At 56.6% G+C, this 27,352-nt stretch overlaps 15 protein-coding genes across 15 annotated transcripts; 8 read left to right on the top strand and 7 right to left on the bottom strand.

The window, feature by feature from the left end:
* Positions 1–443: 443 nt before the first annotated feature.
* Malapachy_0330 (g2 mitotic-specific cyclin cdc13) lies at positions 444–2,097 on the bottom strand (the record flags this gene model as incomplete). Its single annotated transcript, XM_018134854.1, has 2 exons — positions 444–2,039; positions 2,083–2,097. The coding sequence occupies 2 exons, from the start codon at positions 2,095–2,097 to the stop codon at positions 444–446; spliced, it is 1,611 nt and encodes a 536-aa protein (XP_017990233.1).
* Positions 2,098–3,391: 1,294 nt separating this feature from the next.
* Malapachy_0411 (hypothetical protein) lies at positions 3,392–4,134 on the top strand (the record flags this gene model as incomplete). The annotated part of the gene is made up of 2 exons (XM_018134932.1): positions 3,392–3,798; positions 3,825–4,134. The coding sequence occupies 2 exons, from the start codon at positions 3,392–3,394 to the stop codon at positions 4,132–4,134; spliced, it is 717 nt and encodes a 238-aa protein (XP_017990237.1).
* Positions 4,135–4,171: 37 nt separating this feature from the next.
* Positions 4,172–5,468, bottom strand: Malapachy_0383 (mrna-decapping enzyme 1b; the record flags this gene model as incomplete). The annotated part of the gene is made up of 6 exons (XM_018134904.1): positions 4,172–4,231; positions 4,265–4,964; positions 4,995–5,076; positions 5,104–5,234; positions 5,267–5,307; positions 5,349–5,468. 6 exons carry the CDS (start codon positions 5,466–5,468, stop codon positions 4,172–4,174), a joined length of 1,134 nt encoding a protein of 377 aa, XP_017990307.1.
* Positions 5,469–6,199: 731 nt separating this feature from the next.
* Positions 6,200–7,428, top strand: Malapachy_0407 (hlh-domain-containing protein; the record flags this gene model as incomplete). Its single annotated transcript, XM_018134928.1, has 3 exons — positions 6,200–6,585; positions 6,606–6,712; positions 6,737–7,428. The coding sequence occupies 3 exons, from the start codon at positions 6,200–6,202 to the stop codon at positions 7,426–7,428; spliced, it is 1,185 nt and encodes a 394-aa protein (XP_017990258.1).
* Positions 7,429–7,703: 275 nt separating this feature from the next.
* Positions 7,704–10,624, top strand: Malapachy_0395 (hypothetical protein; the record flags this gene model as incomplete). Its single annotated transcript, XM_018134916.1, has 2 exons — positions 7,704–8,142; positions 8,175–10,624. The coding sequence occupies 2 exons, from the start codon at positions 7,704–7,706 to the stop codon at positions 10,622–10,624; spliced, it is 2,889 nt and encodes a 962-aa protein (XP_017990299.1).
* Positions 10,625–10,635: 11 nt separating this feature from the next.
* Malapachy_0386 (dna polymerase subunit cdc27) lies at positions 10,636–11,446 on the bottom strand (the record flags this gene model as incomplete). Its single annotated transcript, XM_018134907.1, has 4 exons — positions 10,636–11,132; positions 11,160–11,278; positions 11,310–11,365; positions 11,396–11,446. 4 exons carry the CDS (start codon positions 11,444–11,446, stop codon positions 10,636–10,638), a joined length of 723 nt encoding a protein of 240 aa, XP_017990288.1.
* Positions 11,447–11,575: 129 nt separating this feature from the next.
* Malapachy_0352 (dead-domain-containing protein) lies at positions 11,576–13,027 on the top strand (the record flags this gene model as incomplete). The annotated part of the gene is made up of 3 exons (XM_018134874.1): positions 11,576–11,591; positions 11,624–12,979; positions 13,008–13,027. The coding sequence occupies 3 exons, from the start codon at positions 11,576–11,578 to the stop codon at positions 13,025–13,027; spliced, it is 1,392 nt and encodes a 463-aa protein (XP_017990317.1).
* Positions 13,028–13,091: 64 nt separating this feature from the next.
* Positions 13,092–15,047, top strand: Malapachy_0400 (hypothetical protein; the record flags this gene model as incomplete). The annotated part of the gene is made up of 1 exon (XM_018134921.1): positions 13,092–15,047. One exon carries the CDS (start codon positions 13,092–13,094, stop codon positions 15,045–15,047), a length of 1,956 nt encoding a protein of 651 aa, XP_017990253.1.
* A 124-nt stretch (positions 15,048–15,171) lies between these two features.
* Positions 15,172–15,516, bottom strand: Malapachy_0390 (hypothetical protein; the record flags this gene model as incomplete). Its single annotated transcript, XM_018134911.1, has 1 exon — positions 15,172–15,516. The coding sequence occupies one exon, from the start codon at positions 15,514–15,516 to the stop codon at positions 15,172–15,174; it is 345 nt and encodes a 114-aa protein (XP_017990302.1).
* Positions 15,517–15,684: 168 nt separating this feature from the next.
* Malapachy_0401 (hypothetical protein) lies at positions 15,685–17,625 on the top strand (the record flags this gene model as incomplete). The annotated part of the gene is made up of 1 exon (XM_018134922.1): positions 15,685–17,625. The coding sequence occupies one exon, from the start codon at positions 15,685–15,687 to the stop codon at positions 17,623–17,625; it is 1,941 nt and encodes a 646-aa protein (XP_017990252.1).
* Positions 17,626–17,703: 78 nt separating this feature from the next.
* Malapachy_0391 (hypothetical protein) lies at positions 17,704–18,024 on the bottom strand (the record flags this gene model as incomplete). The annotated part of the gene is made up of 3 exons (XM_018134912.1): positions 17,704–17,764; positions 17,801–17,939; positions 18,006–18,024. The coding sequence occupies 3 exons, from the start codon at positions 18,022–18,024 to the stop codon at positions 17,704–17,706; spliced, it is 219 nt and encodes a 72-aa protein (XP_017990301.1).
* Positions 18,025–19,783: 1,759 nt separating this feature from the next.
* Positions 19,784–20,253, bottom strand: Malapachy_0332 (60s ribosomal protein l32; the record flags this gene model as incomplete). Its single annotated transcript, XM_018134856.1, has 3 exons — positions 19,784–19,847; positions 19,887–19,958; positions 19,997–20,253. The coding sequence occupies 3 exons, from the start codon at positions 20,251–20,253 to the stop codon at positions 19,784–19,786; spliced, it is 393 nt and encodes a 130-aa protein (XP_017990246.1).
* Positions 20,254–20,625: 372 nt separating this feature from the next.
* Positions 20,626–21,278, top strand: Malapachy_0350 (60s ribosomal protein l13a; the record flags this gene model as incomplete). Its single annotated transcript, XM_018134872.1, has 2 exons — positions 20,626–20,784; positions 20,823–21,278. The coding sequence occupies 2 exons, from the start codon at positions 20,626–20,628 to the stop codon at positions 21,276–21,278; spliced, it is 615 nt and encodes a 204-aa protein (XP_017990315.1).
* A 1,224-nt stretch (positions 21,279–22,502) lies between these two features.
* Malapachy_0378 (domain membrane protein) lies at positions 22,503–24,236 on the bottom strand (the record flags this gene model as incomplete). Its single annotated transcript, XM_018134899.1, has 1 exon — positions 22,503–24,236. The coding sequence occupies one exon, from the start codon at positions 24,234–24,236 to the stop codon at positions 22,503–22,505; it is 1,734 nt and encodes a 577-aa protein (XP_017990278.1).
* A 269-nt stretch (positions 24,237–24,505) lies between these two features.
* Malapachy_0396 (plc-like phosphodiesterase) lies at positions 24,506–27,316 on the top strand (the record flags this gene model as incomplete). The annotated part of the gene is made up of 1 exon (XM_018134917.1): positions 24,506–27,316. The coding sequence occupies one exon, from the start codon at positions 24,506–24,508 to the stop codon at positions 27,314–27,316; it is 2,811 nt and encodes a 936-aa protein (XP_017990308.1).
* Positions 27,317–27,352: the final 36 nt, after the last annotated feature.

Here is a 27,352-nt window from a genome sequence, read left to right as displayed (position 1 = left end):
GCATGAGACGGCCATCCAACGAACGTATTGGCCAAGGCTCGCGTCCATGATCAGGGAAGGGAGGGAAGGAGGGGGGGGGGGAGACAGAGAGGGATGGTAGCCTGTGACCCATCGACGGGGTCCAAACTACCGCGCAGGGCGGTTGTACAAGCAAAGGAGGGGGCATGGGAGCCAACGCACAAGCTGTGCGTCGCTCAGTGGCCTGCACAGACCCAGCGCCATGAGCATCAACAGGTATGAACATGGACCAGAGACAATAGTACATTAGGATCGAGGCGATGCAACGATGCATGGCTAGGGCCAACACGACCGTCGATCATCGCCCAGGGGTCAGGAAGGGAAGGGCGGGGGGGCAACATAGGCCACTGGCGCGATGCCAGGCAAGGAGGGAGGGGGAATAACAAGTCCGCAAGGGCGTGGACCGGCATCGTCAGGGACACGTCTCACCGCGAGGGCATGTAGGCACCGAGCGAATCCAGGTGCGTCTCTGTGGACATCACATCCGCGGCTGGGCCCAGAGGCAGCACCGTCGGCCGGGGATGGCCATGGCGTTCGTACAAGTCCACACGCAGCATATCCAGCGAGTGCTTCTCGCCATTCTCGTCGGTCCACTTGCCGACGGCGATATCGTTCTGCGTAATTACGGCGTGAGGGAAAGTGGTCTTGGCCCACTCCAACACGTACGCACTCGCGCGCATAAACTTTTTGCTGCTGTACTTTTTGTGGAAGTGCAAGTGCGCCGGCGGACGCAGGCAGTAGTCCAACATGATCTCCGCTGTGCCTAGCAGCTCCGGCTCAGCATACGTCGAGTAGTGGACCAGTGTCGGCGTCCACTCGCCACGCTCCAGCACTTCACGTGCAAGCCACACGGCGGCGGCGGCGACCAGCGAAGGAGGGTGGTCCAACAATCGGTGATCCACAAGGGAGATCTCCATAAAGTACTTGGCGACCGTGCGTGTTTGGATATCGTAATTGTCCGCCTTCGAGATACGGCGCAAAAAGTTCATGGGCGACGCGTAGCTCATGTCAAAGTTGAGGACCTTGAGCATGTAACGCTCCGCACGCAGAATCTCTTCGTCGGTATAGCCGCCATCTGCGACATACAAAAAGTTTTGGATCGATGGGCACAGCACTTCTTCATACTTGGCCGCAATAAACAGCGCCGTCACACCGACCAGCTGCAGCTTCGACAGCGAAATGGTTCGCAGACTCAAGAACCGATCCACAATGTTGAGCGCAAGGAACAGCGTCTCTGGCAGCAGGCGGAACTTGGCATGCGTCTCAATCAGCCAGTCAGCCAAGACGCCACGCAGATGCCAATTCAAGTCACGCTGCAGGCTCATATAGTTGCCATTCGGCATGCACTGCATCTCGACCTTGCGCATGTACGAAAAGATCTCTTCCGCGTACTCAGCGACCATCAAAGGGTCGTCTGCATCGTCCTTGTCCAAATCTTCCCAACCTTCATCCTTGGGACGTGTCGTGGCAGTGCCTTCGGCCGCAGCCACTACACCGGCCTCCGCCGCCGCCTGCGTCGTCCGCGCTCGCTTCACCTCCCGTGCCTCCTCATCTAGCACGTCCATATTCTCCTTATCACTCCCACTCTCGCGCATGGGCACATCATCAATCACCATGGCTTCCGGCTCCTTCGGCCGAACCATACGACGCGTCGCCGCTGGGCGCGCAGGCAACTGGGAGGCTGAGCGAGGCGGCAGCGTGACCGTCGTCGCCGCCTGGCGAAGACGCATCGCAGGCTTCTTCTCATCGACCTTACCTTCGTCACCCTTTCGCATGTTGGCCTGCCGCGAGCGAGCAGCGTTGGTCAGGTCGCCCAACGCTGCTCGCTTGCGGGTTCCGAGAATGCCGTTGTTGGCCGTGGCCGAAGGACACACGGCCGTATTCGTAGCAGCGACTGTAGACATCTTTCCCTTGTCCAGTGCATCTTTCGAGGCTGCCGTACGGTGCGGCTGGTACCCCTGGGCGTTTTCGTCCGTTTTCGTGGCCGTACTTCGGGTGCGGATAGGAACCCTTCGTACTGGCTAGCCAGTGTTAGCAATCAAATCACTGCCATCATGAACATACCAAGTTCGACGACATTGTGCTTCCGTTGGACGTCTACGTCCAAAGGGATGAGAGGGGGAGGGGGTCAAAGGTCTAGACAGACTGTCGCCGTAGCAAGGAGAGCAATGGCGAATCGGTGCTCTAGCACAGGTTTCTGACCCACGGCTCGTGATTGCTCCGAGAACAACACCTAGATATTACGCCTGCGCTTCCACTGCCAACACCGCGCTGCCTACTGGCCTGTCACCTGCAGCGTTTCCCTTTCTTGGCCAACCGCATAGGTAACCATGTTTCGGCCGAGACAGATCAACTTCTATATGGGCGGTCTTTTTTTAGGCAGACCGGCAGGCGCGTAGCCAGGGGCAGGTCACGTACCGCACACGCAGTGCATGCAGCCACTCCACGTACTACGGCACTGGCATTTTCGCGGCAAATGTGACCCCTCGCACATGCCTATGGCCGTGCACGATCACATTTTTTATTTTTGCATTCTTGTAGCTCAGCTTGCCTGTATGATCGATTTATCAATGTGACTATAATACTTCTCTCCTTCTCACCATTTTCTGGTCTGATCACTCGCACAAAGTGCATGTGCTAAAGGGTAGAGATGCGAGGGTAGTAGCTTCGTGTACCGTTCTGGGAATCGAGTGATACTGCCATGTCCTTTTCCTGTGCATGGGGCGTACATTCTCCATCCTAACCCCTTTGATTGCCTTGGCTATCTATGTTGGTGCTCGTACTTTCTTTACTATAGTCTGTCTCGTTACTTCTGTCAGGATGTAGTCTAGCTACAACGACTATCGCCTACATGATTGTATGCGTCCTTATAGACGTCGATCTGGTCGATCCCCCTCTAAAAAGTAGCTGCCCACGTTTTTTAATGGGTTCTACAGTTGACCTCGTGACAGGCGTCATTTCGTTCATCAGCCGCCCCACGTTTTCTATGTCGGTCGTACATAGATAATGACGCGTCGGCGACGCGTCATAGCTCGACATCACGTGATTTTAACGCGAACGGATGCGCGCCTAGGGCATCGGGGCTCGCTGTGAACTTTGCACGTACGCACGGATCGACTGCGTTGGGCGCTGCAGAAGGATGCCAGACTGGCCGACACATCGGCAGGGATCACCATCGTCCGTGGTAGGTATAGACCTGCCAATGAACCCGACACGCCCTAGCGCACGTCGTGATGGTGGATCCATATGCTCTGCCTCGTTCGACGATATGTTAATCCCACCTTCATCTACGACTGTCCACCCCTCTGATACTTTACGTCGATCGATCTCAGGGCCCCCACGCAAGCGTGGGCGTCCGCCCAAGGCCGTAGCTATGGCACGCGCGGAGGCTGCACGACGTGCTGAGTATACTGTATGGGATACGACGCCAGCATCATTTGACACGTCTCGACCTTCTCCGCCGTCCGTATCAGCACAAACGCCTCCGCCGATGGTGTTTCAGTGCAAAGAATGCCTGCACATTGTAGGCGACTCATCTGCTTGGGTGATGGCGCACAAGGATCTATCAATGATTGTGCTGCGAGAGAGTACTAATGCTGTAACCATCGACGAGCGCCATACAACACAGGAAGCTATAGCTGCGTCAGATGGACTCTGCACTTATACACCCCTCGTCTGTGCTCATTGTGGACATATGCTTGGTCGTAAATATAAATATACCCCGCCACGCCTGAATGACCTGCGCGGCCACTTTGCTTTTTATCACAATGCGCTTTTTGTGTACGTCTAACCATACTAACCCACAGCTACCAACTTGGGCTGTCGAGCACAAAGCGAGAGCCCTTCGAGTCTCCACGTCCTATTTCGCCTGCTATGGCCAAGGATGCAGGACCAATACCAGCGCACCAGCCTTCAGGGGGTCTACCAGCCGATACGCTTCCTCATCGCTCTGACGAAGAAATGGAAAAGATCCGGACCCTTCTTATGGTCATGGGCGAGCGCCTTATGCGTGTTGAGCAATACCTCCAACTCCCTTCATCTACGACGGATGCAACGACAAAAGTGTCCTCCTCCTCCTATCCAACGTTTACGAAGAAAACACCGACGCCCATGTAATTTATATGAACAATCTACGGTGATGGGAGTGGTGCTTTTAAGCGCCATGCAAAGCACGGTATCGCGCATAGAGTTGATCCACGTAGTCCATGTCGGTCTGTATACCCGTTAGTACTGTACATTTACATACACAAAGAAGCCCCACAAGACGTTGCACAAACTCTGCTCGTGTGGGAATCGACTTAGTTACAGGGAGTCGCACTGCTGTTTCTTCAGGTGCCAAGAGACCCAGAATCTGTGCTGACGTCACATCTTCATTTTTCTTCGAGGTTTCCTTCTCTTCTGTAGGGGCAGGTGGAGCTGTAAGCTTCTCTGACACGTCTGGCACAGTTGTAGTTTCCTGCGCGTCTGTTGTGATGGGAGCACTTAGAGTTGTTTGCGCAAAGAGGTCATCCAAGCTAATCGATGTACCCTTATTTACAGGCAATTGCTCCACCTGAGAGGCAGGCCTCACCTCTTCCTGGGAGACTGGCTGCGATGTAGAGGTTGTTTCCGAGATCTTCTCCAAAGGCTCCGACACGATAGTGCTTGTGGTCTCAGCATTCTCGCTTTCTAACGCCGCAGGCTCAGCTGAAGGCGATGGTTCCTCTTGTTCGTGCACAGACGGTTTAATGGCCTCTTCGGCGGGATTCCAAGTTCCGGAAGGAGCCGCGTCGTGGAAGAGGGCATTGAGAATGGACGCACCCGTTTTGTCCTCCTCGGTGAAGACAGGGACCTGTTGTGGTGGCGTAGCGGCAGCCTTAGGCGCACCACTAAACAGGGCATCCATATCGATGGATTGTGAAGTCGTGGTAGGAGCAGGTGGTGGCGGATATGGTCCTTCCTTGAGGCTGAAATGTGAGCAGAGAAACTATACGTACGAGAGGATAAGTTTACCAAGCTGCTCGAGTTGTGAAGGTTCATAAATCCAAAAGCCACAGATATCTTCGTTGCCTGCATCATCTTATTGTAAGTGATTGTACCACATACCCTTCTGGCTGGATCGATAAATAATGAACTCATTGCTAAGTTCAATGTCATCCTGTGGGGTGACGCCGACGGAAAAGTTTTCTGGTTCGTCGCGATTTAGAATCTGCATGCAATAATACGGCTCTTCTGACCTGTATATATGAGATATAGTTGATGCACGTACCGTTCATAAAGAAAGAGGGGGCCTTCTGTGCCCGTCTTGGTCTGCAGTGTAAGCGAGGGATCCATTCATATCTACTACGCACCCATTCTTTATCAAAGCTGTACAGAACTGCAAACGAAGCAATGCCCAGTATACGTGTCATACATGGATCAAAGCGACGAAGCACGCGCGTATTCAACTGAAAGCGGGCGTCGAGATCCATGGCGCAAGGTCCCTAAAATGGCTGCTGGTCCGTGACAGGCGACGATGGTCGCCGCCGCTCGCTCGTGATGTGGAAATGATATATGGACCTACTAGGCTACCTTTTCCAAAAGAGGCGTTTGCTTTGTCATCACGCGTGTCCCTGGGCGTTTAATGAACATTAGGAGATAAGCGCTTTTTTTTTCAGATCGACCAGCTTTAAAGGCAAGCAGAGAACCAATGAAAACACACCAACAAAGCTCGTTCTAGCCGGGCCATTCCTGTGGGGAAGAAGCCTCACCCAAAATGCGGGCGTACCCCACGCAGGTAGACGACAGAGACGTACAGCCGACCCAGAGAGACGTATTTCCTTCTTCATCCTCTTCTCTGCTTCCTTCGTAGGGCTGTCCCCCCATCTGTGTCCGTCGCATGTTTGATGCCAAACGTACTCGAGTCGGATTCAATGCACCTGAAGCTCACAGTGTAGGGCCAGATGTTATGGGTATGCCCGTGTCGCACAACTACATCGACATGGATTTGCTCCTGAACAATAACACATGGGGTCATCTAAGCCATGGTTCTCATGGCCAGGCACCTATGAATTCTGTAAGTTCGATGCATATGGGCCCGGGTCGATCGATGATGGACGACACAGGCCATGGGGGGAGCAGGCCCATGTCGATGCCGACCTGTCCTCCGGCTATGCCCACGGGCTTGTCGTTGTACCAAACTTCGGTCTCCCCCCCCTCTGCCATGTCCTCGTGTTCGGTCCCCGTACCGAATGACCTGATTCGACGTATGGCTACGTCGTGCCATGTCCAAATGCCGATGAGCTCCATGCCGGAATCAACGCAGACCAATCCCGCGGCACCAATCTCCTCTCAATGGGGCTCTGACCCCCACCATGGGTCCATGTTGTCTCAATCTGAAGAGGCATACGCATCCCCACCCGAAGTTCCTGCTGACTGGCAGCGAACTATGGTTCAACGTCGTCCTGTGCCTGCCCGTACGCAGTCGCAAACAATGTCGGAGATAGAGGCGCTGGATACCGATGGCTCTATCTTCTCCGAAGGTCATGGCATGGACGATGAGCCACGGCGGCTGTCGGCCAACTCCAGCAGCGCAGATGCAGCTCGACTGTACGTATATGACATCGCAGAACAAATGACGAGCAGTGCAGCATGGAAAAACGACGTCGGCGACGCGAATCACACAATGCCGTGGAGCGACGAAGGCGTGACAATATCAACAGCCAAATCACAGAGCGTACGTACTGTTTTCTTCTTACAGCAGTCGCCACATTGTTGCCTGAAGCTATGCTGCGTGATGCGATTTCCACCTCGACACAGGGTGGCAACAGTGCTGCCTGGACGTTTGGACCTGATACGGCGGTGAAAGTGGCACAGAACCGATCCCAATTTGGCTCTTGGTACATTGCTCAATCCTCCACGCAGAGTGGTGACAAGTCGGATACACCGAACAGCCCGACGGAGTCGCCATCGCCCAAGGCAGAGGAGTCAGAGGCTGAGTGTGTTCCCAAGAGCTCGTGCCTGCGCATGAGCTCGTGCACGAGCTTTGCAGCTACACTCGCGCCTGTGAATGCAGACAACCCTGCGCTCGCCGCAGCGCAGGCCAAGCCGAACAAGGGCATTATCTTGCGGAAGAGCGTGGAGTACATTCGACAGCTGCAGCAGTTTTTGGATATGCAGATGAGCCGAAACGAGATGCTGGAGAAGGAACTCCGTCAATTGTACCATTCTCACTCGAGCGGGACACCGCATGAGGGCGTGGATGTGAAAGCGGAAACCTCGACGCAGGAGTCTGTCTCGCCGCAGTCGTGTGACTTGGATGTACGTTGGAACATTGAAGAGAGGGACGATGGACAAAAACCCTCGTTCTCGACCATGTTCCCAGACACGGATGTGCGTCCGATGCTCCCCCTCGCAACGGACGGCGTGGTCCTGTTCCCGTCCAACGTGTAATATGGTTGGTTTGATGTCATTGGTCTTCATATATTCATTATTTATTCTTTGCGATAGATTCTTCTCTCCATGATGTCCCCTTAATACGTTTGAGCGATCTTATTTTTCAGGCACAAGGACAGGGTCGAGGAGTGGCTCGGCCCTGGCGGGGCGAAGATATCATTGTGTCATACACACCTGCATTGGTGGAGGAGCGCCGACCAGTCACGCGCGGTGCGCGTGGCCACGACGCGTGGGCGCGCGTCGATTTCTCTCGTGGCTGGCAGCCGACCGTCATGGTGTCTGACGCCTGGCCTGAGGGTGATGTCTACGAGTCTGACTTGGCGGAGGAGTATGCTGAGTCAGTCGACTCCCATTCGGATGCTGGCGAGGATCGTGACTCGCTCCCTGACGACGACGATGTGCAGGCAGGCATGGATATGGAAGAGCGCGTCGCGATGCTGCGTGCGCCTGTTCTATCGATCTGCTCAGCCTTGGGTGGGTACGAGCATATGGAGACAGCGACAGGGACAGAGCTTGTGTACCGCCTAGGAGACGACTGTTTAGAGTGCCTTCGTGATTTGCGCCGCTTATGGCGCCAAGACGATACCGATGCGAGTCGTGCCATGGCGCGGGTGTTTTCCGAGTTGGGCACCTTTTCCAACGACCTCATCCCGATTTTACTGCACTCCGCCGGGCAAGGGGAGAAGGCGGACAAAATTGCCTTGGCATGCAGTACGTACGCGATGCGACTTACCACCTACCAGCCGACCTTATGACAGCGATGACGTGGCCCATTGACTGGTACGCGGAACTCAATGATATTGTGGCGCGTGAAGAGGACGAGCATGTGCTGGCCAAGCTGGTCGAAGTCAAGTCGGCGCAGGTGCAGTACAAATCTGCGATCTTGCAGGAACGAGCGAAGGAGCCACGGTACGCCGAGCGCACTGTGCTGCAATGTGTGCTGCAGCACCTCTTTCTTCCCTCTCTCTCCAAGTCACGAAGTGAACGTACAGAGCGTGATACAGGCATTCTTAGTATGTGCCTGCACTTTTTCCGCAACGTGCTGGCGATTCGCGATCCGGCTCTGACGACGATCGCCAGTACCTCGGCGATAGCGCATGCGTCTATGCAGAGTCGGCTTGTGCAGCAGATGAGCGAGACGCATATCCTTGATACACTCCTTATGCTAGCGAGCCAGGCGGATACCAAAGAGTACGAACAATGGGCCCCGATCGTCGCCGACTGCCTATACCAGCTGTACGTGGGCTCGGACATGGCTGCGTTGGCAGCCCCACCCACGACGTCGGCGGCCTCGACCTCGGGCGGCGCCACGCTCGCAGCGTCGCTTTCGGCGGAGGCGGCCATGCAGCGCCAGGCGCAACGGTATCGGAGTGCGCGTCACTCGCGCTTCGGCACGACGATCCAGTTCAAGGCCAGTGATGGCACGTTGCGTGTGGCTCGCATGCCCGAGTCGCTCACGACGCCTGTGGAGCAGTTGGAGGAGCGCATTGCGGAGAAAACACGTCGCCGGATCTCGCGACGACGGCCTGCGACGGAACGCGGCGCGCCGCGGCGCGCCAATGCATGGACTTCGGCGGCGCACACGATCCTTCAGACGTGGGCTGATCGGTTCGTAAAGGACGGCCTCTTTGATGTGCTGCTGCCTACGTACTTCCGCGATATCCATGCGGAGCGCGAGCGAGTGGGCGACCTCGACACGGCGCGATGCAAAGCGATTCAGCTGACCACCTTCTTCCTGGAGTATGCCCTCGCACGTTCGTTCCCCCTCGTCTGCCTGGGCTTGTGGACCGAGCCATGGATCTTCCGCCTTGCGCGTGCGCGTGCGGCGATGGCCTTGGAGGCGCGGCAGTGGCTCGAGTTTGTCGCGAGTGTGCGTTTGTGGACGACGCTCTGCCGGTTGCTGGACGCGCTATCGCATGGCACGGCACAGGAACGCGACGTGGCCGACTCGCTGCAGCACACACTGTACTACGATGGCGACTATCTGGAGACGGCGCTGCATGTGATGCATGCGTACTCGGCCCAAAGTTTCATGTGCTTGGAAAGCGTCGTGGATTTCAGCTACACGTTCACACGCCGCCTCGAGCGGTATGCGTCGCAGAGCGACTATGTGTTGGTCCAAAAACGGCACGGATCGTCGGCCAAGGCCGAGCGAGACTTCCAATTTGCCTCGTTCCAACGTGCGATGGCCACCTCCGCGCTGGCGCATGCGTGTACGCAGTACCTTGCTCGCTGGCAGGACTCGCTGCATGCGCCGACGATGCTGCCGAAGCTCGCGTCGGTGGTGCATCGCTTGGCGATCAAAGCGGCTCGGCCTGCACTGTTTTACACGGCCAAGCTGCGGCATACGTGGGCGCATGCCCTGCGCGATACCAGCCAGATGAGCGCGATCCATCCGACCGCGGCACGCGACCTGAGCAAGCTTCATCGGCTCTTCCAGCGTGGCTTCCGTCGTTTGGACGAGGCAGCCCGCCATGCCTACGATGAAAATCGTCGCCCACGTGCTTCGACGGCCCCTGCCGAGCTGTATGTCCAGTCCGACTTGACGCACGAGCAGCAAATTGGCGTGGTCGTAGGCTTGCTGGCGGACGCACACCAGCTGAGCCTCGTCACATGGCTCAAAACCGCCCTGGATACAGCGAGCGATGCACGTTTGGCGTTGGGCGAGATGGATCCGTTTGCGCCGCCGCCGTCTCTTGCCGCCCAGTTTGTGCCGCATCCGCTGCCCCCGCCGACCGCAGCGAGCTCCATGCCAGCCCATTGTGCGCCGCTGGTCCGTCTCCTGGCTCGGTTGGTCGGCATTCAGCCGTCTCTCCAGATGGACGAGGCAGCCCCTTGGACCATCCCATCGGACGCTACGCCTGGCGACTTGGCACGCGATGCATGCCTGCTGGAGCAATTCCTCCTGGAGCCATTGGCATGGCACGACGAACGTCCTCTCGCGTCGCTGGTTCACAAAATGCGGCCGTCGTCCAAGCGGTCCACCGCGGCCGACGTCGCCCCTGTGGCAGGACAAGAGCGCGAGACACCTCTGGAGGAGGCTGTACCGGGCCTGACAAGCGGCTCGTCGCCGCCCAGCAGCTCGCCTACACGTCCTATGACGTTCTCGCGTCCTCCGTCTCCGCCGAAAGACGCCTCTGCTGGCCTGGCGGACGCGTACGAACAGTCCATTACACCTCCCTTGTTCCTATAGTGTGTATCTTGCTACGACTTTTTCGTGAAGAAGCTCATGAGATTCTGCTGCTTGGCCGCCGTGCCCTTGCGTTTGGGCTTGGCCGGCGCCGCCGCGGCCGGCGTCGATGCTGTGGTCGGTGCTGCAGCGGGTTTCACGGACGGCGTGTCCTCGTCGGAGCCTGATTCGTAGGTCTCCACGTCCTTGGTGACCATGTAGCCTCGCTCGTTCTTGATACGCACTTGCTTGATGACTTTGCGTCGTTTCTTACCTGCACCGGTGCTGGCAGGGGCGGGGCCGGTCGCGGCCGACATGGGCTGAGGCGGTGCGGCTGTGCCACGGCTGCTCCATGTATTTGTCACAGCGCCAAAGGCCGCGAGACCGTTCGCACGCTGCGCCGCGTACGCTGGATCGCGTGCTAGGCCTTGCTGGATGCTGGCGAGGTAGGGCGCATCGACTGCGGCGTGGGCGCCTGGCTGCAATGCATACACGAACCATGTCGGCGACGTCAGGGCGTCACGCGTCGCTGCTGTTAGTCTTGCTGGCGTAGACGTACCAGGCAGTGCGTCTTCAGAAACTAGGGTATATGACATGTCCTTCTCGTTCGTATGGCCATGGACCAAGTACACAGCGGTGACTTGATCACGCGATTGCTCGTAAAACGTCTGCAGGGCTCTGCGAGTGTCAGTCGTCGATGGCCACGTACGCTTTTGCTTGGTCGACATGGGTTTGCGTCGCGCGGCTCAATAGACGGTAGGTGACCTATGTGTGAGGGAGCCGGGTCGTACGTACCGCCTGCTTGTCATGGAGGAGACGCGTCGTGAGGAACGTGTCGTAGTCCATCGTCGCGCGTCGTTTCCACGACACGCGGGGCGCCCACCCATGCAAGACGGCGTGCGCGTCTCGCTGTGCCACGTGCCGCTGACGAAATGTGGAGATGTCGTCGTCGTCGTAGAAGGTACGCGCTGAACCATGACAGACCCGAAAGGTAGGTCCTAGCTACACGGCGCTTACCGACAGTCGAGTCTCTCTCTGAGCGCCTCGGCGATATTCTCGCGGATGTCTCGCGCCACTCTGACTGGGCGGACGATGATGAGCCTACGCCCAACACGCAGGCCGAGAAGGGGTCCGAGACCAACCTGCTGGAGTCCAAGTACGACGTGCAGGTGACGCTGGCCGATCAGCAGGCGGATCCCAACTCACCACTGTACTCGGTCAAGTCGTTTGATGACCTTGGTCTGCACGCCGACCTGCTCAAAGGCATTTATGCTATGAAGTTTACAAAGCCCTCCAAAATCCAGGAGCGTGCGCTCCCCCTGCTTCTGCAGAACCCCCCGCGCAATATGATCGGCCAGTCGCAGTCCGGCACAGGCAAGACAGCGGCGTTTGTGCTGACGATGCTCTCGCGCATCGACTTTAGTATTGATAAGCCGCAGGCGATTGCGCTGGCGCCGTCGCGTGAGCTTGCGCGTCAGATCATGGATGTGGCGCAGGCCATGGGCAAATTCACGCCGGTGAAGACGGCGTACGCGATTCCTGATGCCCTGAAGCGTGGAGAGAAAGTGCATGCACACCTTGTCGTCGGCACGCCAGGCAAGACGTTTGACCTGATCAAAACACGCGCGCTCGACCCGTCGGCTGTGAAAGTGTTTGTGCTGGACGAGGCCGACAACATGCTGGACCAGCAGGGTCTGGGCGAGCAGAGTATTCGTGTAAAGAATACCATTCCGAAAACCTGTCAGCTTGTGCTGTTCTCTGCGACGTTCCCTGACCATGTGCGTACGTTCGCGACGAAGTTTGCGCCGAACGCCAATGAGATCCGACTGAAGCAGGAAGAGCTGAGTGTCGAGAGTATCAAGCAGTTTTACATGGACTGCCAATCGGAGGAGCACAAGTACGATGTGCTTGTGGAGCTGTACAACCTGCTGACGATCGGCCAGAGTATTATTTTCTGTGCGAAGCGCGAGACGGCGGATCGCATTGCGAAGCGCATGACTGCCGAGGGTCACCGTGTCGACTCGCTGCATGGCAAGCTGGATACCGCGGACCGTGATCGTACGATTGACGAATTCCGTTCGGGCAAGTGCAAGGTGCTGATTGCGACCAATGTGATTGCGCGTGGTATTGATATCCAGCAGGTGACGCTCGTGATCAACTACGACATGCCACTGACGCAGCGTGGTGAGCCCGACGCTGAGACATACTTGCACCGCATTGGCCGCACGGGTCGCTTTGGTCGGAAAGGTGTCTCGATCAACTTTGTGCATGACGAGGCGTCGCGGAAGCAGATGGCCTCGATTGAGTCGGCATTGCACTGCAAGATTGTGCCTGTGCAAACGGACGATCTCGAGACCATGGAAGCCACCATCAAGGATGGTACGTATGTGGCTCTACTCACACGCAGCCCTCAAAGGAAGTTCGTAGTGCATAGCGATATGGTACGACCCTTCTTTAGTCAGCGTGTCGAGGTTGGCGATCGACGACGACCATGGCGTCGTCGCGCGACGAGGCATGGCATGGCGACATGTCGATGCTCTCTCTGGGCGAAGAGGACGGCGAGATGGTCACAGTGGCACCTGTCCCCTCTGCGTCGCTGGCCTCCATGCAGTGCTGGCTGCTCTCTGTGGCCTGTGTCAATTTCGACTTGGAGCTCGGGCCGGATGTCGAGTTCATGTACCCGCCGCTGGAGATCAGCAAGGAAGAGAAGGACAACATTGCGTTCTCCTCGTTCCCTGATACCACCGTGTTTAGTGATGGCAGTCTCGTGTTTTCATGGCGCATCCGCGAAGTCCCTTTAGATGCCTCTGCGGCCTCCGTACCGCACATTCCAGATGTGACGCAGGAGCCACGAACGCCGCTGATGCGCCGCGCCAGTCGCCGTGTATCGCGGACCATGTCGTGGCGCAAACCAAAAGGCGCGTCTGCGCCTACCCTCTCACGCACGTCGTCGACAGCAAGCACAGCGCCGACGTCGACGAGTCGAAGCACCTCGTACTTGTATGGCTACACGTACTTTCGGCAACGCAAAGATCCGACGCTGCCGCGTGGATACTTCCAGAAATCGCTCGTGATCCTTACGCACTTGCCACATGTGGGTCTGTTCACCGAGCTCATTGCGCGTGTCGGGCCTCAGTTCTTCGAGCATGGCATCACCGTGCTGGAATCGTTCCTCCGTGACGTGGCTGCGTGGCCTGTGCCTGACGCTGGCCTCACATTGGCACTGCCCGTGCTGGGCTCCATGTTGCATGTATCGCTCCCACACGGCAATGAGGCGCAGAATGGCGATGGGATGCGCCCTGGCTTGCAAGCCTCGCAGCCGGTCCTCGGGTCGGTGCCACACACGTCTCTCTTGGACGTGTTCTACGAAATGATGCCGGACTTATGGCGTATGTGGGAATGTACGCTTCTCGCAGAGCCGATCCTGGTGATGGGCCACGATCCACGCTCGGCCAGTGAAGCAGTATGGCACTTGGTCGATCTCATCCGGCCTGTTCCCTGTGCGGGCGAATTTCGGCCGTACTTTCACATTCACGACTACGACTTTCGTGCGTTGGTCCACCGGCCTACGCCGCCCACAGGCGCGCTGCTCGGCGCGACGAACCCGTTCTTTGTCCAGACATGCGCACACTGGCCGCATCGCATCCAACTGGGACGTCGGCATCGCAGCGTTCATGGCCGCGGGTCCGCGCCGCCGCCCGAGCCTGGGTTCTTCTCAAGCAGCAAGCGGCGTGTAAGCAAAGATCGCGCGCTACTGAAGCAGTGGATGGCCTGGCGCGACGATCCGACGCAGCACGCTCGTGCGACGACGGCTGTACGTCGCTACTTTTCCGACCTGACAGAACGCTTCCTTGCGCCGCTGCATCAGTACATGGCGACACTCATTCCTGCGTCGTTTGACTTGTCGTCGCCGGCGGAGGCGCCACGTATCAAGCCGTTCCATGCCGAGTCGTTCTTGCAGTGGCTCAAGCAGCATCCCGGCCCCCTCAAAATGCGCCAGCGCTCGCTCTCGCCAGCCCAAGTGTTGCGGCATAGCCTGTACGCGGACTTTTTACAAAGCCCTAACTTCGCCTTGTGGCTGCACCATCGCGTCGCGGCCGCCCAGGCAGAGCAGTACCAACGCCGCATCGCCGCGCTGGCCGCTGGCGACGTGGTCACGTTTGGCCGTACACGCACGGAAGTGGAATCCATTGACCTGTTCTTGCGTCTGCGGGAGGAACTGCGTGTGATAGATGCTACCTTGGAGGCGCCGCCTGTACGTGGGCCGCATGCGCGCTGGCGCTCTGCCCCGGACAACGATGCGACGCCTACCTCCCTTCCTATGGAACGCCTTCCGTCGTCGGATCGTGCGCTGCGTACGCAGCGAGAACGCCTTGCGGCGCAGATGCAGCGGCTGCTCGAGACGATGCCGGACGATTTGCGGTTGGGCCTGGAGAAGCAAGCATGATACCCTCTCTTTTCCCCCCCATACATTTGTGTGATCGCATTGTAGATAGGTCTACGGCATGAATGGTCCTCCTCTATACAGATAATGAGCCTGGTATGGATGCCATACACCATGGCCCCTCCCATTACAGACGTGGGCCGAGCAGGCGGCGCAGCATACGCGAAACGGGGCCGGACGAAACGACCTGCGTGCCAGACAAACGATTCAGACGCACACGCGACATGCCCGAGTTAAGATGCTGCTTGTTCGAGCTGGTACGCTTGAACTTGATCGAAAGCGGACTGCCGCGGCCTGAGCCCATCACTGGGAAGAACCGCTTCTTCGCGGCCGAGTGCGATTTGAGTTTGGTCCGCGGCGCGGAGGGACGAGGGGCCGCTGCCACGATCGCCGAGGTGTGGAGAGACGAAACAGGCTGAGCCCGCATCATGGCAGCGCGCGGCCCACGCACAAGGCTCGTGAGCAGCAACATGTCGGCGCAGCAACCAGAAGACGACCAGCGAAGGACATGCGAGCGTCGTTTATGTGCACGTGATTGAACCGTCGACCCGCCGAGAAAAGTGCGTGTGTGTGGGGAGAGAACGCCTCTTCCCCGCACACTCGTCACGCTCTGGCGCCCTCAACGCGCGCTACGTCGTCCATGGGAAGCGCATCACGCGCTGGTGGGGCGCGAAAGAATGCCGAGGCCGTATCGGATGCCTACAGCCTCACACAGAGCCTCGTGCAGGAACACCACGAAACGGTCCTTGCGCTGCATGCAGAAATGCTTGCCCAGGCCCCTGCCCAACTCCAAGAGCTTCGCTCGTGCTCAGACGAAGACCTAGAGCTGGTCCATGCCTTCCTTGACGATCCTATCCTCATCTTCCGCTTTTACCGCCGCGCAGGCTTTGATGCAGAGCACACGCGGTCCATGCTGCTCAAGACGCTGCAATGGCGTTTGGAAGGCGGTATCGATGCTTTGGCGCACGACTTGCTGCATTCCACTTACATGCGGTCTACACGCAATCATATCCCCCTGTTCTGGATGCATACGCGCTTCCGCGATCGACTTGGTCGACCGTGCTTGTACGTGCGTCTGCAGCATGTCGAGCGCACAGACGAAGGCCTTCGTGAGCTCAAGACGACTGTGATTGGCATCTTTGAGGTTATGCGCCGATACCTCTTGCACATCAACCGACGATCCAAACGCGGTGATCCTGTTGTGCAATGCGTTACCCTCATCGACGTCGCCGAGTCGGGACTGTCCAATATGGAGCTGGAAATGCTACCGTTCTTTGTCGACTTGCTCAAGAACCATTACCCAGGCATGTCCGGCGCAGTGTATGTGCTGCGGTACTCGTGGCTTCACGCAGGTCTATGGCGTATGGTTCGCCCTGTCCTACCACCCAAGCTCCTTGCCCGTCTCTTCTTTGTCGATGTCCAAGAACTCCTGGCCCACTTTGATCATGCCATTCCACAAACGCTGGGTGGGCCTTTGCATGTTGACATCACGACAGACTCGAGCGATGTCTTCCATTACTTTACACGTGCAGCTGCCTGGCGACGAGAAAGCACATCCAACTCTGAGCATAGCCACGACTTGTCTCTTCCGCGGCCTCGTCATCATGACTACGGCTCTATGTACGACGTCATGTCCAAAGCAGGCTCACCTTATGCCTTTCTCACTCCCCGCACATCCGTGCCAGCCACGCCCCGTTCGCGTGGCATGAAGGGGCAGCCGATGCTGCAGCTCCATGACCTGCCTACCTCGCCCGACGCCTACCGACCACGCTCGTTTGAAGATCGGCGGTCCTCCACGTCGCAGACCTTTTCGACTCTGTGGGAGCGGTGGTCACAGTGGCTCTGGCGCACATCCGCCCCACCACATCATCCAGATATTGATCCGCAAGCGTGGCCAGCCGAGCCCCGCATCGTGAAATCGCCCACGCGCAGTGAGCAGAACCCCTTGCCTGTCTCAGACGCCACGTCAGCCGCGGTGACCGCGGCTGCTACGCCGTCCATCACGACCCAACCTCCCTTGCCCAAGATCAACGAGGACGGCGCACCCTCGAAGGACCCTGCCGCCACCGCGGGCGTCTACAAACCGACCTACGTGTCTGACAAGAACACGGCCGTGATGCGGTACCTCTCCTGGCGCGCCCACAAATATGCCGAAATGGACGGCCACGTATCGCCATACAACATCGAGAACCCCTTCTTTGGATACCCAGCTGCCTATGTTGATGGCGATAACGAAGCGAGCTCATCTGCACGGCCCACTGGCTTCTCACGCGATCTGCATGTCCGCCGCCGCAAACGCGATCTCGTGCGGACATTGTCCTATTTATTTGTTCTGCGCCTCATTCACTTATACCGCACCCTGCGTCGGCATGCACGGACCGTCGTATGGGGCATGCTTGGCCCTCGTCAGGCGTGGGCCTCGCTGTGGAATACCTCACGACGCCGCGAGCTCTGGGGCCGGTGGTGGGCGCGTCGTTTAGGCTCTAGCGCTATGCTGATCATCCTGGCTGTTTGGTTGACATACACGCAGCGTGTACGGCCTCCTGCGTCGCTATTATGGAGGCGCACACCCATACCATAGCCCTCTCAGTATACAGAAAGAAAATTTCGTTGGGAGTCTACACTGCGCAGATATAGCGAGCCTACGCTCTCCGTTCCTTTATTCTTTCGATTCCTGTTGCACTTCCGCCAGGAACTGCTTGATGAACGCCTCCTCGTCGCTGCTGCGTTAATCGAACCCACAAACTCATACATACGGGCTGCTAGCGTTCAGAGGCACCTCCGTCGCAGCCTTCGGCGCCGACTGCTTCGAGCCACCACGCGTAGCCGCGTAGGCAGCCAGGCCAATGGTGCCGAACACACCGAGCACCAGGTGCTCGTTGAGAACCTTCATACCTGCAAGGTCAGTACCTCGTCCTAGCCAGACACAGACACCTAGGCGCTTCTAGCTTGTGTACATACCAGCAATAGTGTACGACATGATGGACGTGCTTGTGGATAGAATCTGACGCTCGGCGTCACAGCTGGCGGAGAGGAGGCCGGCACCCGCCGCTGCCCGACCCCTTTTTCGGCCGATAGGCCACGAGGATTCGAGCGCAGGCCCGCGACCGTCCACCGACGCGTGTGCTGCAGACGTTGGCGCGGCAGCAGCGGCGGCGCGCGTGGAGCTGAACAAAGCCATCGTGTCGTAGTGTCGTCATTGTCTTCTGTATGCAACAATGGCCGACCCCGGCAGAGTGGCTGCATCCCCTCAACGCACTGCCGAAAATGACGCGCCTGCCACTCAATTGGTGGACCGCCATCCACTGTCCTACCCGGCGTCGTTACCTAGCACGCCCAGCGACAGAGCAGAGATGTCGATTCCACTCACACCTCAGACTCGTCGCGCTGGTCTATTAACTTCATCCTCTTCCACTGCTACGCCGCATACATCCGCAGGAAAGAGTGCGTCTCCCTCGCCTCGTCGTTCCCCCCATGGTGCCGCCTCGCCTGTGTCTGTTCCTACACCTAGCCGGCTGCGCCAATTACGTTACGTCCGTGATCGTACGTCCTCCGCTGTATCCCCCACAATCGCTGGCACTTCGGCCGCTATGTCTCCTCCGATTCCGCCCGCGAGGCCCCCGTCCCCCCCGCAGCCTTACAATGTGCCTACACATGACGACATACATGCACTTGTATCACAATGCAACGAGGCTATGGCAGGGCATGCACAGCGCATCCATGACATTCATCAACAAGTCCTAGAAGCTATCGCTGCAAAGGAACGCTACTGTCTCGACTTGCGCGAGACACTCCGGCGCGAAGAAGAGCAGTTGCAAGAACTTCGCACTGCTTGGCAGCGTATGGCACTGCGTGTAGGCACCGGCATGCATGCGCAGCACCGCTCACAACCAGATCGTGTACCTACGTCTGTATCGAGCCAAGTCACTGTCAGACCCATCCTACCCTCGCAAATACGACCACCTTCGACGGCGCAACCAACGACAAAAGAAACACGTACTACGGCTGATCCATTTACAGCCTCGTCTGCGTCCACGGTTCCTTCATCAGCACAATCAACTTCACCACCCTTACCACCATTGCCACAGGCTCCGCAGGCCCGAGCACAACCTGAACTGATGAATGACTTAGGGGCCGACGTGATTAGAGATAAGATTTCTAGTGGATGGCATGTCCTCTCCAAACGGTTTTTGGAAACCACGGCTTCTCTCACCGATATGAGCTCATGGAAGCCAGATGAAGCTCCTCCTACCACTAGTCAGAGCTCACGCGCTTCCATTCCGCCATTTTCGGACGATGTATTACCAACATGGAAGTACGAAACCAGTGCCGCTGCTTCGTCTACGTCACGTCCCTCCTCCATGACACGAGGATCTATGTCATCCACCTCCAAAAGTCACGATGCCCATGCTACATCCAATGTGAAGCTTTCCTTGCCCCCGGTCAAGCCTTTGTAGCTCGACTACTTCTGCCGTTCGGTGCTACGGCACACCGTACCTTGGTTGGTGCAGTACGATACCCTCGACCCTCAGGCATAGCACCTATCCCTATCTGTTATGACACTCTACGCCATAGTTTTGTACATGTAGACACCCAGCACATGACGTATTGTCTGACTTTACGCTAACAAGCAGCTTCATAGACAAGGCAAACATGTCTTGATTTTTGGGTTGGCCCCTCTATGGCCACGAACCAGTGTCCTATAAAAGGAAAGCGTGGATATAGGTACACAAGTCCACTTACGCCTCCTGGGCGCGAACGCGCGCGTTGGCGTTGGTAACACGGACACCGAGAATCTTAGCCCTAGTTTGGTTAGTGACCACGGGAACAAAGGATACATACTTCTCGAGGATCTGGATGCGCTTCTTGCTGCTCACGTTGTGGGCAATCTCAGCAGCGAAGGTGTTGTTGTGCCTAAGTTGTTAGCATATCCCATGGGTGATAATACATACATCAAGAGGAGCTCAATGTCGCTGGTGTTCGCAACAACGAAGCGGCGGTAACCATTCGGCATGATGTGGCGGGTCTTCTTGTTCGAGCCGTAGCCGATCTTGGGCATGCGGATGGTGCCCTTGAAGCGACGGCGGACAGCGTTGTCGATACCCTTGGGCTTGCGCCACGAAGAACCAACACGCTTGAAGCGGTCAGACTGGTGGCGAGCAAACTTCTTCGTCCGCTTCTTCACGATCGGGATGGTAGCAGCCGGCATCTTGCTATTGTGTTAGATGGATATCCACAGGCAAGAAGATACCTACAATTCACAGGACTAGGCGACCGTGTGGTGACAAAAACTGGGACAGACGCTTTGCGTCGTCTAGGCAGCGACCTCTTCTGCTCGGCCGAGGTACTTCATAGCATCTCACGCTGTTTGCAACTATAGTTTCGAAGGTCTGCACGTGACTCCCTTGAGGTCGAGATGAGCCCCGGGTGCCTTGTATCGTTTTCCTACCTGCCGGCCACTCGTCAAGGTGTGTAGCTACGAAGCGAGGCAGGACCAGGGCTTGTGTCGTGGTCATTGAGGCGTCGCTTTTCTTTTCACTCCTCAACAGTATACTAACACTACCCAGAGTTTATATTCGTCATGTCGCTTATGCAGAGTACTCCGTTCATTGTCGACGGTAAGGGCCATCTCCTCGGTCGTCTTGCCTCGATCCTGGCCAAGCAGATCCTCTCGGGCCAGAAGGTCGTTGTTCTGCGCGCTGAGCTGATCAACGTGTCGGGCAGCTTCTTCCGCAACAAGGTATGTACTCTTTGTGACGTTGTTTTCTAACCAAACAGCTCAAGTACCACGCTTTCATGCACAAGCGCCACCTTGTCAACCCGAAGAAGAACGGTCCTTTCCACCACCGCGCTCCTTCGCGCATCCTCTTCCGTGCTGTCCGCGGTATGGTTCCCCACAAGACTGCCCGTGGTGCCGCTGCTCTCCAGCGCCTCAAGATCTACGAGGGTGTGCCGCAGCCGTACGACCGCAAGAAGAAGCTGGTCATTCCTGACGCTCTCCGTGTGCTCCGCCTCAAGCCGGGCCGCAAGTACGCTACTCTTAAGCGTATCTCCAGCGAGGTGGGCTGGAAGTACGCCGAGACTGTCGACAAGCTCGAGGCCAAGCGTATTGTCAAGCAGCAGGCTTTCCACGAGCGCAAGCAGGCCGCTCTCAAGCGCCGTGCTGCTGCTGCGACGGCTGCTGCCAGCGAGCTCGAGCCGATCAACCAGAAGCTCGCGGAGTACGGCTACTAAATATGTGCTATGGCATCTTCCCCAAAATCCTCGATATCTGGAGCTAGCTTGGGGCGCGGTTTTTACGACGGCGTAGCGCTGGCGTGTAGCTGCGAGGCGGTGATCCCCACGTAATGCTTGCCGTGTGTCCCGCGTCAGCGAACGACGGCTTGGCTGTTGCGCCATGTCATTCATCTAGATTCCCCCCGTATGTATCGTTAGCTAGTTCTACGAGGAATTTCTTCATCTCCTATTTTTCGTGACGAGATTTGCGTGCACTTGCGGCTCGGCTTGTGCACGTGGAACTGGGACATCGAGTGGCTCATTCGTGCTTGTAAGCCCGATGCATCATTCTCCACAAGTGCATTGAGCCGTGCTTTCGAGTGAGAGATCGGGTCACGAGTACCCACCATAGCTACTATGAGGGAGGTTCAAGCATCAGTATGGGAGCAGATTAAAGCTATTTTGGTGACAAAAGCAGAACCAGAGCCACCAAGCTTTTACGAGCAGATGTGGCCTTATGTGATTAAGGGTGGATTGTACGTTCTTTACGCTTTAGCATTATTTTTCGGCGTTTTCCCTTTCATTTTCCTCGCCGTCATGGAGGTTCGAGGTATTGTTTTGACCGTATGGAGCCGTACGTGTGCTATTGGTGAACTAACGTATAGGGTTTACATGTAGCGCTTCCTCTTCGCCTGCTAAGCGTTCAATACCAGAAGCTCAGCGTATTCCTGCTACAAATTCAACACCAGCGTCTTCCGCATCCCACAACGCGCCTTTTTCATCCAAGGGTATCGCAACAACATTTTCGGTCAATGTGGTATCTCAACCAACACGTGAATCTACAACTAGCACCTCGTCAAGCTCGCCAACAACGTCCACTTCACAGCGAAGCTTCAGTGGCTCGCGTATCACTCCTGTTCCTTTCTCTATGGAATCGTCTCCCAACATGGCTATATTGCCAACGGGAACATCTGTCCAGCTTGTGTCTTCACCGACCCCCAATAATCCCGAGACTCCACAACGTACAAGCAGCATGGGCATGTCGACGTCGACCCTGCCGGCCAGCTCCTCCACCATATCGTTTCGCACACGCACCACTTCGGGGGAAGGAAGTCCTGCTCCGGCCGTGCGCTTGGAAGACTTTTTAACGTCTTCACCAGCTTCTTCGTCGTAATCAAGTAATAGTTTGGATGTTATGATTATAGATCGTATATGCTATGGGTATCCTTGAGAATCTGACTTCTACGCTAAAGACGGCGAGTCATGTTGTTCTGATGGTGACAAAGGGGACGACACACGACGTCGAGCATGGACATGGAAACCTGGGGAGCTAGGGCTGATTCCAATACTCAATCCTCGCTCGACTAAGATGCCATATAAGGTAGGCTGGTGTGTGCTCTTCATATGCGCATGATCTGTGGTATGCATGCCCTCTGTCAGTGCATGATCCAAGGAAATCGACAAAGACCTAGGCTTAGAAGTAGGTGTACTTGGACCAGATGTTGGTCGACGAGGGGTGGATGGAAGTACCAAGGGAGGCAGGTGAGAGGAGCCAGATGAGGATGTAGACTCAGGCGACGTCACTGTTTCTTGCTGCTCGACATCGATGCACGGAGGCGAGTTGGTCGCATCATACGAGATAGGATCTTGCCAACCAGGGCCCCAAAATGTCGCATCTTCTTCCGTGGTATCAGGCCCCGACCTATCCAAACTGATCACCCACACACCACAAAGCAGTACCATAGTGCCTAGCATGACCATAAACATACTAGTCCAGGACAACTGTGCGACATCATCAAAGTAGACGAGGCCTAACGTAATGGAGGAGATGTTGTAGAAGCAAAAGGCGAGTGGTGCGACCAACACTGGATCAGCGAGCTTGACACTCTTGTGTAGGTACCACAATTGTAGCAGGGCTGCAAGCAGCATAAGAATTACGAGCGACCAACTGCCCCAAGATCGGAATTGGTTGTGGCCTTGCAATGATAGGATCAGCAAATCAACGCCGCTCTTGGCCATAAGCAGACACACACCGCTAAGGGTGCCGCTGACAGAGCTGTAAATCACAGCCAGTGCCAGTACTGTGGGCCGATGAGCTGGCATGTCTAATGCGGTACGCGAGGCCATTGGGTCGGTGCTGCTGCCTGCCTGGGAAGGCTCTGTCTCTTCTGTGACGCTCGGGGAGGAGAGTCTGCGAGACTGTGATCGGCTGATGGCGCCATAATGGATAGGTTTTGACACACGTGGGTCGGATGGTAGTGTGCCATGCATTTTTTTGACAGCATTTATATCTCCCTCCGAGAAGCGGTGAACACGATCGTCAATGTTCGACGTAGCAAAGGGTGTTGCAATACCCGAGCTATTTTCGCTGACTTCCGCCACAGTCGCCAATGACGGCACCGTGAGGAAACGACGAAAGCCTGTTCGGTACCTACGACGTACAAAGCTCTTGTGTACATCGGCAGGTGGTTGCCATGTAAGTTGCCACTCTGTCAGATGTGCCATCGTTAACAGAGAGATAAATACAAGTGAGAATAGCAACGCTAGTGCGACAAAGGCTGGACGATGGTATAAAGCAATTAGATCTTCTAGACTCCGTGGTGCATGGGGTACTGTGCCAAAGTATCCAATAGCGATGGCGCCAGCGGCAATAAGACAGGTGCCTGTAAGCATGTGCTGTGATAGGAGGTCGTTGAGCATAATACGAGCGAGGAAAGCATTGTACAGAAGGCTTACCGCACCAAGAGGTGCGAGAATGACCACAGGAAGAGATCCAATCTGGAAGAGCGTCCCGCTGATATTGGCGCCTAGGAAGACCACGAAACCAGTGACCCATAATGGCCGACGCCACTCCGAGCAACGTTCCTCTGCTGGTAAGCGCTCATTTTGCAAGTGTGAGCGACGCTGTAGTGTTAAACCCAAGCTCTGGATAAAGCTGGCAATGAGGCCAATGCCTACAGCCACCCATACATCCATGGAGCGCCAAGCAGTTGCGTGTCCGATCAGGGGGAATAGGTCACAGTGCGAGCGAGACAAACACCAATCGCAGGTCTGGTCCCTCTGCCCGATGTGGGGGCGCCCAGGCGCTGATTTTTTTTTGTTCAAGGCGACCCAATCGCGTGGAGGCGCTTCATGGGTGTGCGTCGCGCGCTCATCGGTGCGAGGGGCAGCGCTGTACGACGAAGTCATCGGTCGTTTGTCCGTCCAACTCTATTGCTTTTCTCTAGGCCGAGGTGGGTCCATCTATGGGCACCCCAGCGGCCGGTGTAATTGAGGCGCAGGTGGGGCCGATCCCTATCCGGTTGCCCGAGCCTGTCGCACGAAGACGACGCAGCGAGAGCTGGGGCCAGGCCAGCCCCCCATCTGCGTCGCCTGCCCCCACCATGGGTAACAGCACGAATGGGAGCCCTAGCACAAGCCCTGGACCTAATGTTATGTACAGTGGCAGTGCACCTACTTCCCTCCGTACGTTTGGTGGCCTTCCAGCGCGTTATGCGGCATGGAAACAATCCACTCGGGCGTTTCGCGCGATGCGCAGTGACCCACCTAAATCGTCTTCTCTTGCCTCCCCACCCATTTTCAATGCAACAGTAACTGGTCCCCTTGAACCTTTGGATACGTTAGTTCCCTCTGCGCTGCGAGCCGGCGAAGTGATGCTCAAAGTTACGCAGAACAAAGTCGCGGAGCGGACGTTTCGCGTGGATGCAGAGTCTACCTGTATTGTATGGGACAGCAAGCGTGGAAATTCTGTGCCACTTTATGCGATTCGCGACGTTCGTATCGGAGATACGGCCCAATCGTATCGTCATGCTTTGCAAATCAGCGATGCACATGAGCCTCGTTGGATCTCGATTATATACCAAGCTGAACGGGGCTACAAAGCCGTGCATGTTGTGGCCCTGAGTGATGAAAGTTTGCAGCGATGGCGGGATACACTTTTGCGTATTCTCGCCCAATGGCAGGCCATGACATCAGGCCGTGTAGCTGCGTCGCGAGCTCAATCTGACTGGCTTGAGGCGTCATGGCTGCATTCGTCCCAAGCGCTCGATTTGCCTGCTGTCCAAAGGCTGTGCCAGCGTATGGGGCTTCAAGTGGCACCTAGCGAGATCAGTGTTTTGTTTTCGCAAGCAGATCGCGAGCATGCTGGTGTTCTACACTTTGATGCATTCCAGCAATTTGTCACGCTCCTAAAGCGGCGTGCTGATTTAGAAGCGCTTTTTGCGCAATGGGCCGAGAATGATGTGCTTTCCTACGAGTCCTTTGTTACGTTTCTTCGGCAGGAGCAAGGTGAGTTTGGCTGGAGTGACGCGACGATAGCGCGATTGTATCATCGCTATCATGTGGCGCATGTTGATGGGTTCATTGCCTTTCTGACGTCGCGTGATAATGCGACCCCAGCGCCTCGACCTGTGCATGGTGTTTTTCCGGTGGATGCAACAATGCGGTTAGACGAGCCGCTAAGTCACTATTATATCTCTTCCAGTCACAATACGTACTTGGAAGGTGGGCAGTGGAAAGGTGATAGCACTGTGGAAGGGTATGTTCGTGCCTTGCAGCAAGGAGCTCGGAGCGTTGAGCTCGATTGCTGGGATGGTCCCAACGGCCAGCCACAGGTGACGCATGGGCATACTCTGACAGGCCGTGTACCTTTGGACGACGTTGTCGCAGCGATTGCACAATACGCGTTTGTCACTTCGCCATACCCACTGATCCTATCGCTGGAAGTTCACAACGATGTGGCACAGCAGATTACTCTCGCTCACATTCTTCGTTCACGACTTGGCGAGATGCTGGTGACCGCGCCATTGCCGGACGTTGTGCCAGGTAACCTGCCTAGCCCTGAACAGCTTCGGTATCGAATTCTTGTGAAATGCAAGAATTATGAACTTGTGCCGACATCTACTATGCCAGACAACGAAGACCACTCGGATTCCTCCTCGGCCTATTCCACGACCTCTTCGACCATATCGGCCTCGGCATCTACTGGCTCGGAAAGCGACTCGCTTTTAGAGCGTACCCTTGTCCGACTTGCACGTCATCGACGTTCTGCGCCTGAAGTGAAGTCACGGCCGATGGCCCAAGAGCTCGTGTCGCTGCTTATTTACACCGTTGGCGTACCATGTCGTGGTCTGAATAAAAAAGAAGTGTATGACATTGAGCATATGATCTCATTGTCAGAGCGCAAGGCCCGCCGCCTGATCCGCGAGAGTGCTACAGCGCTCATCAAGCACAATCTCACGCATCTTACGCGTGTATACCCATCCATGACCAAACTTAGCCGCGTGACAAGTAGTGCCAACTTTGCGCCAACCGATATGTGGGCGGCGGGGTGTCAGTTGGTGGCACTCAATTGGCAGACGCGCGATGCGGGTATGGCGCAAAACCTGGCTCTCTTTGCTGGAAGTCCAGGATATGTACTTAAACCAGAAGCCTTGCGTTTGCGTTCGCATGTGAAGAATGCTCCAGGTTCCGTGTTGGTTCGCACAGCCTTGACGATCGTCTCTGGCCAGCAGCTGCCGTGCCGACAACGGGAAGAAGCGGCTACGTGCCCTTTTGTGAGCGTCCATCTGGAGACGCCAGCGTTATGGGGTACCCAGGAAAAAGTGACACTGGCTACGCCGACCGCGGCCACGACCACTTCGCGATTGTCCATGCGCACCCCCACCGTATTGTCCAATGGCCTAGCGCCGCAATGGCATACGACGTGTTACTTGGATGTACCTGTGCCTCTAGGTCTTGACTCTGCAGCCTGGCTCGCGCAACGCTCACGTCATGCCTCAGCCGAGCACCAAGCTATTGTGCTGCATGAAGCCACACGGGGCCAACTGGATTTGTGCTTGGTCCACCTGCAAGTCTGGGACGACCAGCCCAATGGACCTGTCTTGATTGCGCGGCGCACCATCAGCCTGGGGCGGCTCGGTCGCGGCCATCGGCATGTCGCTCTGCATGATGCGCAACTCGCGCCGATGCTTTACGCGTCGTTGTGCATTCATACTTCGCATACCCTGGTCGGCGAGACGACGCCCCCCACCGTCCCTACTACGAAAGCATCCTAGCTACCTGTCACACAACCACGCATACAGCATATACCT

This window comes from Malassezia pachydermatis, assembly GCF_001278385.1.
Source record: "Malassezia pachydermatis strain CBS 1879 chromosome Unknown scaffold10, whole genome shotgun sequence".
Lineage (NCBI taxonomy): Eukaryota > Fungi > Basidiomycota > Malasseziomycetes > Malasseziales > Malasseziaceae > Malassezia > Malassezia pachydermatis.
Note: the sequence above shows the minus strand (reverse complement) of the source record. Positions and strands in the feature narration are given on the sequence as shown.